This window comes from Grammomys surdaster, unplaced genomic scaffold (assembly GCF_004785775.1).
Source record: "Grammomys surdaster isolate TR1022 unplaced genomic scaffold, NIH_TR_1.0 355, whole genome shotgun sequence".
Lineage (NCBI taxonomy): Eukaryota > Metazoa > Chordata > Mammalia > Rodentia > Muridae > Grammomys > Grammomys surdaster.
In genome coordinates, this window is record NW_021604774.1 from 235612 (window position 1) to 246252 (window position 10641).

The following is a 10641-nucleotide window of genomic DNA, read 5'->3' on the forward strand; positions in this document are numbered from 1 at the left end:
CTGAGCAGAGACCCAAGTAGAGGAGCACTTTGCTTAAGCTTCTCAGGTAAGCAAAGTGGAAGCCGTGGTACAGGGACTGGAGGAGGAAAAATGAGGATGAGAAAAGTGATACCTTAGAGTCTAGTACTTTGTGTCAGGTGCCTTGTCCTAGCTTCTTGTTTTGTCTCCATGAATTGTCCTCTCTGCCATATGATGTAGCTATGCACACAGCCCTTATTTTATGGATGGGAAAAACTGAACACTGGTAAGACCATGTTGAAAAAAATTGCTGACTGTCATACAACTGACTAGTTTAGGACCTTGAATTTGACCCCTTGGTTCACATGATTCTGAACCCCAGATTCTTTCTGCCAAAACAAGATTTCTCTGTAGGATAAATGGAATAAAATATGTGATTGTGAGATAAAAACAGAGCTTGCATTTTCAACTGCCTGAGGGGCTCTGGTCAAAGTGAGAGCACATCTTCTCTTCTTGGCTGTGCAGTTTCTTTGTAGTTTGCCCCAAAATATACTGAGCCTTTTTACTGTTCTTTTCTTCCTACTTACTTACTGATTAATGTATTGATTTGTGTGTGTGTGTGTGTGGGGGGGGTACATATGCCACAGCACAAGTGTGAAAGTCAGAGGACAAGTTGTGGCAGGCCAGATCTTTCCTTACATCATGTGGGTCTCAGGGATCAAACTCATGTTGTCAAGTTTCATGAAAAGTGTCTTTATCTGCTGAGTTTGTTTTTCCATGGTTGCCTTCTAGACAGCCCAGAATCTAGTTCTGAGGCCTGGAGAAAGAGAGATTTGCAACATCACTTCAAACATGTGTAGAGTAAAGCATTGGTCATTAGCTTCAGAGCCAGGTGAATCCTGTCTTGGTTGCTGCATTTGCTGCTTGCTATCTGAGTGTCCTCTGTCAAGATTCATTGAATTCCTGGGCTTTATTTCTTCTGCAAAGTGAATGCATAACATCCCACCCACAAAATGCTTTGCAACCTGGGTTCACAAAATGTTGTACCTTCCATAAATATGATATTTATATTTGAATACATATGTCTTAATCATAGTAGGTAGTTTTTATTGTTTACCATTTTTCAGAAAGTTGGCAAATGGGAGTCTTATTAGACCATCAGTACAAGAACTCATAATTTGTCTTGGAAAAATGGAAGCTCTAGGAGGCCATGTCAGTTCTTCTGTGATCACTGCTATTAGTATCTACTATATAATCTAATATATAATAACACAGAAGCCCAGATCTATTTGATCCTTATACGATGGTGGAGGTATAAATTTCCAATGAAGATAATAACATCTGTTTTCCAAAAGCTATTAAGTGTCATGGATTAGAGCGACTTATTCAGATTTAGCCAACAATGAAGAGGAATACAGGAAGCCCTTGTCTGGGGCCAAGTATTGCTTATTTCTGTACCCCACTGTGCCTTGTTGGAGGATCTCACAGTGTTGATGCTAGAGGGGTGCTTATAGGGTGAAAGTACTCTCCAGTATTCAGATCATGCACCACACAATTTCATAGTGGTTTAAAAACTAGGATATGACTCTGTGGTATTATCAATGTGATAGAGACTGGAAAAATGTCCATCAGAGTGACCCATGGAAAAATAAAATAAAATTAGATATACTCATTCAGTTCAGCTGTGATTCACAGAACAACTTCTCTGAACCCAGGTCATCTACAAGAACAGCCAGTGCTCTTAACCACTGAGGCATCTCTCCGGCCTTCTCCCAGCAATGCAAACTAATACCAATCACTTCACAAGGAAGAACTGAGGCAGGGAATAAAGAATAATGCCATGGTATGGGACTTTCGAGAAAGGCCTATCTGGGGACAACACTTTAAAATGAAAACCAAGAACATGGTGAAGTATGGTCTAGAAAATAGAACATTTGCATGTGGAAATTTCCTAGGACTAGAAAGAGCTTGGAGAATTTGAGGGCATGGAAGGGGAACCATGAGGCCTCAGTGGATATGCAAAGAGGACTTTGCACATGAATCAGTTGAAAATCAGAGCATTGGGGAGCAAGGATACTGCATTATAATAAATTGGGTGTGGTTCATATGCCTGTAATCTTAGCGCTCAGGAGATGGAGGTAGGATAATCAGGAATTCAAGGCTAATGTTAGGTACATAATAAGTTCAAGGCCAGCGTGGGCTACCTGAGACATTGTCTCAAAAAAGGGAGGATGTATTATAGAGAATATTTATTAAAAGAATAATAATAGGATGTATGGGTATTTTAAAGAGAGAGAGAGGGGTGAATTTGTATCAGGTATGTTTCTGAAATACTCCCCATCAGAAGATTCACAAAGACTTTTATAGGTCAGATTTATAAGTCGAAGATTTAATCAGAAGTGATTTCAGGGCTGATAAAATGGTTCAATGGGTAAAGATGCTCAAAGCTAAGATTGATGAACTGAGTTTGATCCCTGGAACCTACATGGTGGAAGGAGAGAACTGCCTCTAGCAACAAAGGGCCTAATGATGCCACATTTGCACACAAGACCCTCTGCAAAATATATAAATGTCATATTTCTTTTTAAAAGAAGCTATTTATGTAGTTGTGATCATAGTTTTTGTTTAGAGTAGGAAAAGATATGAGGAGAGAGATTTGTAGAATATTTTGTAGATGTGTTTTGTTTTTAGATGGAGACGTCACTTGAGTTGGACAATGTGACCAGAGTCCAGGAGTTTGTCCTATTGGGCTTGTCCACAAGGCTGGGGATAAGAGATGCCCTGTTTGTTGTCTTCCTGACTCTCTACCTGCTGACCCTTCTGGAGAACACACTCATTATCTACCTCATCTGCAGTCACAGCGAGCTCCACAAACCCATGTACTTCTTCCTGGGCAACCTCAGCTGCCTGGAGATGTGCTATGTGTCAGTCACCATGCCCAGCCTGCTCATGGGGCTGTGGACAGGGCCCTGCCATGTTCCATTCACAGGCTGCATGACCCAGCTTTTCTTCTTCATCTCTCTCATCTGCACAGAATGCACCCTCCTGGCATCCATGGCTTATGACCGCTATGTGGCCATCTGCCGCCCACTGCACTACCCACTGCTCATGAGGCCACAGGTCTGCCTGGGCTTAGCCTTGTCTTCATGGCTGGGTGGGCTGCTGGTCTCGGTGATCAAAACAGCATGTATTGCAAGCCTGTCCTACTGTGGCCCCAATGTCCTCAATCACTTCTTCTGTGATGTCTCTCCTCTTCTTAACCTGTCCTGCACTCATGTGGCCCTCACAGAGCTGGTAGACTTCATCTCAGCTATTATCATTCTCTGGGGTTCTCTCCTTGTGGCTATGGCCTCCTATGTGGCCATTGGTAGGACAGTTCTAGGCATGCCATCAGCTGCTGCCCGCCACAAAGCCTTCTCCACCTGTGCCTCCCACTTGGTAGTGGTGGGCATCTTCTATTCAGCCACAATCTTCATCTATGCTCGACCCAGCCGTATAGAAGCCATGGACCTCAACAAGGTGTTGTCTGTCATCTACACAGTGGTCACCCCCATGTGCAACCCCATCATCTACTGTCTCAGGAACAGAGAGGTGCAATCAGCTTTCCACAGAACCATGCACTGGTCCTCAGTTTGACCAGGTTCTCAAGACCAAGAGGTGAGACATAATTTACGAACATTCTATTTTGTGTTAATATATAATTCATGATTTAAACACATACAACTCAGTGTTTGAATATTTTCACAAAGTTGCACAACCAACATCACTGTGTAATTCCATCACTCCCAGAGAAATACCTGTACAAATTGGAAGTCATTTTCTGTGGTATCTCTATTCCTTCTAAAAAGATTCACTAATCTACTTTCTATCTGCATAGATTTTCCCTGTTTTTGATGTTTTGTAGATATGAAATTATGTAATGTCACCTTTTAGAGCCAAATATTTTTCCAGTTCATAATGCATTAGGCTTATGAATAATGTAGCAAGTACCAGTGATTCATGTGTTTCCATAACCTGATTACACTGAATTGCACGAACAGACTATGTTTATGTGTCCATTCACTGACTGATAGTTCAAATTTTTTTTATTGTGGGTCTGATTGTCTGTGAACACTTACTCATAACTTGAAAATATTTTGTATTTATGTGTGTGTGTCTATATATGTGCAAGAGTATATGTACATGCACACAGGTCCCTGTAGAGGCCAGAAGCAGGCATTGGATCTCCTGGAGCTATAGTTACGGGTGACTATGAACCATCTAATATGGGTGCTAGAAATTGAACTCCAGTTCTCTGCTAGATCAGCAAGCCCTCATAACCATGGTGAGACATTTCCCACCTCATAATTCATAATCTTTGAGCAGAAGCATGATTTTTTGTTTTCTTGAGGTTATACTTAGGTGTAGAGTTGCTGAGCTAGCCAGATGTTAACTGAATGGCTGGCTTTTATAATAGCTGACGAACTATTTGGCAAAATGTTCCATACCTTACTTTTAGAACATACTTCTAATTTACTTAAGATACACATCTTTTATATGTTCATTTAAAGTCATACAAACATACACGTTCTGCATATGTATGCAGAAAGTGGGCTTCTATGGGGAGAAAAGACTTCAGTGAGAAGGGATGGGGACAGAAGATGGGAGTGATGGGGGAGGGCAAACAGTGTACATGAAAATGAGGTAATAAAATCGTTACTTCGTTCTAATTTTTAAAAACTAACAGTGAGAAAACCTTTAAATAAATGTTAGGGCAAATGGTGATATTTATAAACACAGAATTAGTAGTTGAAACAACACAAACGTTCAATGAATCTAAAGATGTCACTGGGCCTTGCAGAAAATGTTAAGTAGGAAATCACACCACCACTATAACATATTGGGGAACATTCAGGTCATTTCCACATCTTACCTTAAGGAGATTTTGTTTTGTTTATTGTTTTTTTTGACTAATGTATGCTCATGTATTCATGGTGACATATCAAATTGTTTAAACTTTCTTGGACAATAACCTATCAGCCTGAATAAAATATTTAAAATTGATTGTAAACTTTGACCCAGTATCTAATAAGACAATTAAAGCAATAGACCACAGCAGATGAAAAAAATGTTGATCATAACATTGTGTCAAGTGTATGAAACCAGAATCAATAATATTAACTAATAAGACAATGAGTGAATACATATGCTAACTCTATATAATCAAATATGATATTAAAAGGTTAATCATAGTTTCACACATTAGCAAAATGTACAAGAAGTTTATAACTTGAAATTTAAATTTTAAAGTAAAACTATAATTAAAAATATTTGAATTTAGATAAGGACAAGTGAATCATTGGCAGAGTCATAGTGACCTGTCCTCTGAATCTTCACCCAGCCGATACCCTGTTCTGAAAGATATCTGTACTCCCCCTGAACACCCACGCTCCAGTGTCATCCCCTTCCCCACGTCCTGCCTTTCTGTGTTTATAACCCCTGTGTGAATGAATTACGATTTGAAAAAAAAATAAATTATTAAAAAAAGAAAAAAAGAAGAAAAAAATAAAGAAAGAAAAAAATATTTGAATAGGAAGCATTTAAAGATGATAAAATCTAACTTTTACATTTTTATAGGGATCTAGAGAAACCAAGAACAATTTAAGGACATTGTGAAGTTTTATTTGTAAACTTTAGTAATAATAAAAAGTATTACTCAAAGATGATACAATTTTCAGAGCAAGTTGGCACTATTCATTACATATGTGAGTGTGTATGAGTGTTGACTCAGAAGACAACTGAAAGAATTTTTGCAAGGAAAATAATTTAGAATACGTTTTCTACCTGCAAGCATATTTATGACTTTTTTTGGTTTTAAAAAGATGTATGTATGTATGTATGTATGTATGTATGTTTGTATGTATGTACCTATGTGTGTGTGTGTGTGTGTGTGTGTGTGTGTGTATGTATGTATACAGGTGCCCTCAGAGGCTGGAAGGTGGTGTCACAGCATCAGATTCCCCTGGAGCTGGAGTTACAGGTGGTTGTGAGATATCTAACATGGGCGCTGGGAACTGGAGTCAGGTACTCTGTAAGAATAGTACCAATGCTCTTAACTGTTGAGTTCAAGGTTATCTTCAACTACACAATGAGTTCAAGGGTAGTCTAGGCTACACATGACTCTGTTTCAAAACTAATTTAAAAATGCAATTTGCGTTTAAGAACATAGAATAGGTTTTAAAATTGGTGCTTTAAAATTTTAATAGTAATTATCTCAGTGTGGAAGAAGGTGTCACCTTTTATGTCTCTGTCTGCTTTCAACTTTCTGTGCTAAGTATGATTTCTTTTTTTTAATAAAATAATTTCTCATATTTCACAATACTGAGCTAGTGGTGAGATATGGTTTCTTTGAATTCCTGCCTCCTTTTCTTGACTTGTACCAAGCACAAGTGTTTTGTGATACCCTGTAGAGGCCAAGTTCATATATGCATCCTACAAAAATTTCCGAAACTCCAGATCCTCACCCTCTGCACCTGGCATGTCATTTTCCATTTATTACAAGATTTTATAAATGTCTTTTGTATTTTCAGCGCCCTTCAGTGTCTTAGGAGAAATCAGAGAGTGGTGACTGGATGCCAGTGTCTGACATAAGTCTTTGGCCCTATTAGGAATTGCCCAAGAACTGATTTGGAACAAATTCTGCCTTTGGGTCACCCTCACAAGCTTTAGTAGTACATTATGAAAGGTTTCACTTGAGTCTTTGCTCCAAACCCACAGAGATTAACACAGCCCTCTAAGGCCCAGCTCTTGGACTTAAGTTGGCCCTTCTGCTTGGAGCTGGCCAGAAGAACAGAATTTTCTTGAAAACACAGAAGTAGAAAAACGTGAGTAGTTGAGAATTCATTGCTCAAGAACTAAAGATAACTTTCCCAAACACTTGACTTTGGATTAATTGTCCAGCTACTCAAGTCTCTGACACCTTCGCTTATTTCTATATGAGAAACTGGATATTCTTAAAGAAGAAGAGAGACCTGCTTTGCCTTAGCAGAGAGGTAAGAAAAGCCTGATCCCATGACTTCAGAGAGGACGAAAAGATTTTCCTCTTATAGGATGTCTACAGATGCTAGAAGCGGCCTGGATGACACACAGACTTCATTAAAATGAATCTCCATAGCAACTGTAAAAATTCAAGGTTATCTATGAAACCATGGGAGAATAGATCAGCTGGATGGGGGATGGGAGAATAATGGGACAGAATGGAAGAGGTGAACATGTTCAAACCTCATAATATATTCAAAAGCAATTGCCTATATTTTCTCAATAATATACAATAACTACAAACCAGTAAGATATTTTTAAAAAGAAAAAAATGGGTAACAACTTCATACTGGAGATGAATGTATGAGCTTTGTAATTCCAGAATCTGTGCAGACAGTAATGGATTAGATCCAGCTTAGTGTCATTTCTGCACTGTGCTTTTAAGTTGGCAGTATATCTCAAGCTGAGATTTATAAAATCACTTTATTGGGTCAATAACAGTATTAAAAGGACACAGAACAAAACATCTTTGCTTATATCTCTCATAAATGAAGACACCATAAAACCCAGCTGTGTGATGTAAAGGTGAATATTATCTTGTTAAACTTTAAAAATGTCCTTGGTGTTTATTATGTATGCATGGCATTGTAATGTATTCAGGATAGAAAACACTTTCTTATTCTTATCATAGTAAAAGTACTTACAGAACGTGCTATAGCTTGCTATCTCTAAATCAACCAATACCTGTAACACAGGCAACAGGAGAAAGTGATGATATACTGTCTTTATGTAATATATAAGCCATAAGAAGTTACCATTAGAGCTAGGCATGGTGGTGCATGCCTGTTATTTCATTACTTAGGAAGCAGAGGCAGAGCTCAAGATTATATTTTGATATATAATGAGTTTGAAGCCAGGAAGGACTACATTAGCTGATGTTTCATTCTCCACCCATGCTTTAAAGCATCTTTGATACTTCCCAAACTGTCCAGTACCTTTTACAATACTGTCATCAGTCTTAAGAAAATCAGTCAGGGTCATAGGACACCTTATGTTATCAGAGAGGTAAGGTAATACAAAGAAGCCTTCAGAAGTTACATCAGCTACAGGGAGGATATAAGGGAAAGGATGAGAGATAAATGACCAAGGGGTAAGTGGACCAGACAAGGAAGTAAATCCAACTGAGGAGGAAAAGTACGTAGTGGAAGACTAACGGGAGATAGTTTCAGAACCACGGTCAGCTCCAGGAGCCCAGCGAGGGGCCACAGGTACAGTCCCAGGAACCCATAGATGCTTTATCACCAGAGACAGCTCCAGGGGGTCCTTGAAATCCTGTTTCAGGTATAACACATCTCTTCTGGTGACTCTGGTTAGGTTTCTGGGGATCCATCCTGATTAGTGCAAAGCATGGTGGCCTGAAAACACTTTTAGCACCATCTTTGAGTCTCACTAGGCTTGTCTGGAAGAAAAAGTATTGCTTTTGTATTTATAAACAATATTTTAAAATTAAAATGATGTGTGTGTATGTGTGTGTGTGTGTGTGTGTGTATGTATGTGTGTCTGTGTGTGTGTCTGTGTGTGTGTATGGAGGGCAGAGGACAATTTGTGAGTTGGTTCTCTTTTTTCCACCAAGCGGAGGTTAGAGACCAAACTTGGGTCATTAGGCTGGGTGGCAAGCCTCTCTACTCACTCACTGGACCATCTTACTGGCTTAACAATATTTTTCAAAATTTATTACCACCACCACCACCACCACCACCATCATCATCATCATCATCATGATGTGTTTGTATAATGGGGGAGGGCTGAAGGCACACACATGTGCCAGCATGCATGTGGACATTAAAATGCAACCTTCAGGAGTCAGTTCTTTCCTTGCCCAAGGACTCTAGGAATGGAATTAGGATTGCCAGGCTTTGCACGCCGAGCTCCTTTACCCACTGTGCCACCTTTCTAGCCTCTAAACCGTATGCCTTTGAGACTTTTTTTCAATTTTACTTTATATAAATGATTACCATCGGTTGCATGGTTACGCATCTTTCCTTTCACTCAGGGTTATGTTTCTGAGATTGGCCACGGAGGATGCTGGCTAGACTCATTTACTTACAAAGTAGCATTCCATTATATAAACACGGCTTGGTTTATGTATCAGTTCTACCATTGAACATTTGCAGAATTTAGATACCTTATTCTTGGCACCAAAAAGTGTTGCTGTTAGTGTGACTTCTCATGCAGCAAGCACATGCTACAATTTGTAGATGATGGTTACTTCATCTCTCAAGAGTCAATACCTATCTAGGCTCCCACCAGTCTGTAAAACCCAAATGGTAAAGTTCAAATGTTCATATACAGCACAACTCTATGACTGTAAAAAGCAGTATCTCATTTCAACTTCAATTTCCATTTCCTTGTTTTCTAATAAGATGAGAAATGTTCCTAGCTTTAAGTTACCTTTGGTTTAAAATAGGTTAAAATAGCCATTCTAGGACCCTGACTCTCAACCCATGGGTAGAGACCACTCTGGGGTCTGCATATCAGATATCTATTTATATTTTATGCTACTATACATAACAGTAGCAAAATTATAGTTATGAAGTAGCAACAGCATCATTTTTATGGTTGGGGGTCATCACAACATGAGGAACTGTATTAAAGGATCTCAGCATTAGGAAGGTTGAGAAATACAGTTCTAGGAGTCTCTCTCTCTCTCTCTCTCTCTCTCTCTCTCTCTCTCTCTCTCTCTCTCTGTCTCAGAATCTTCCTGCACCAATCAACCAATATCCTTATATATTTTATGGAGAAACCCTTTGACAGTAACACACACTGGGGGCATTTTCCCAACTTGTAATCTTTTGGTGATCAGAATTTCCTTAAATCATGCAAAATTTTAAATTTTACAAGGCAGGTGTTTTATTTCTTTTTAATGCTTCTTCCTTTTATTGAAAATACACTCTTTTCTCAGAAAATATATTTTGAGTATGGTTTCCCTTCCCTTACTACTCCAGTTCTTTCACACCTCCTCTTCCACCTGGATTCACTCCCTATCTGTCTTTCATAGAAAACAACAGGCTTTTAAGAGATAAAATATAACAGGATAAAACAAAACCATTGGCCAGAATAATCCAACAGAAGGAAAACAGCCTAAGAGAGGGCTCAAGAACCTGAGAGTCATTCATTCACACAGTCAGGCATCTGGTAAAACCACTAAATTGGAAGCCATATATACATGTGTGTGTGTGTGTGTGTGTGTGTGTGTGTGTGTGTGTGTGTGTTGTAGGCCTTTTCTTGTTTTTATTGTCTGGTGTGGGTAACTAATTATACAGGCACAGACTTTCCTGACCCATGTGGACTGGTTTTCCACAATTTCAACAGTCAGCTGGGTTTATTTTCTTTCTTGCCATTCAAGAATAAATTAAAAGATTACTTTCCTGCCCAGTGAAGTGTTCTCTGAGTCTTAAAGTAGCCTCCTCCATGCCTGGACAAATATATGCGTCTTCAGTCTGCATTCTTTTATATGCATTCTTTAACATCCATCCTCTGGCATTCTCTCTCCCTCTCTCTCTATATCTATATCTGTATCTGTATCTGTATCTGTATCTAGATCTAGATCTATCTATCATCTATCTATCTATCTATCTATCTATCTATCTATCTATCTATCTATCT

At 38.9% G+C, this 10641-nt stretch overlaps 1 protein-coding gene across 1 annotated transcript; it reads left to right on the forward strand.

The window, feature by feature from the left end:
* Nucleotides 1-2548: 2548 nt before the first annotated feature.
* On the forward strand, nucleotides 2549-3594 carry LOC114631278 (olfactory receptor 5-like). Its single transcript, XM_028779581.1, has one exon. It carries the CDS (start codon nucleotides 2650-2652, stop codon nucleotides 3592-3594), a length of 945 nt encoding a protein of 314 aa, XP_028635414.1. The 5' UTR covers nucleotides 2549-2649.
* The last annotated feature ends 7047 nt before the right edge of the window (nucleotides 3595-10641 follow it).

Coding starts and splice junctions, on each gene's coding strand:
- LOC114631278 (XM_028779581.1), top strand. CDS start 2,650: ATGGAGACGTCACTTGAGTTGGACAATGTGACCAGAGTCCAGGAGTTT.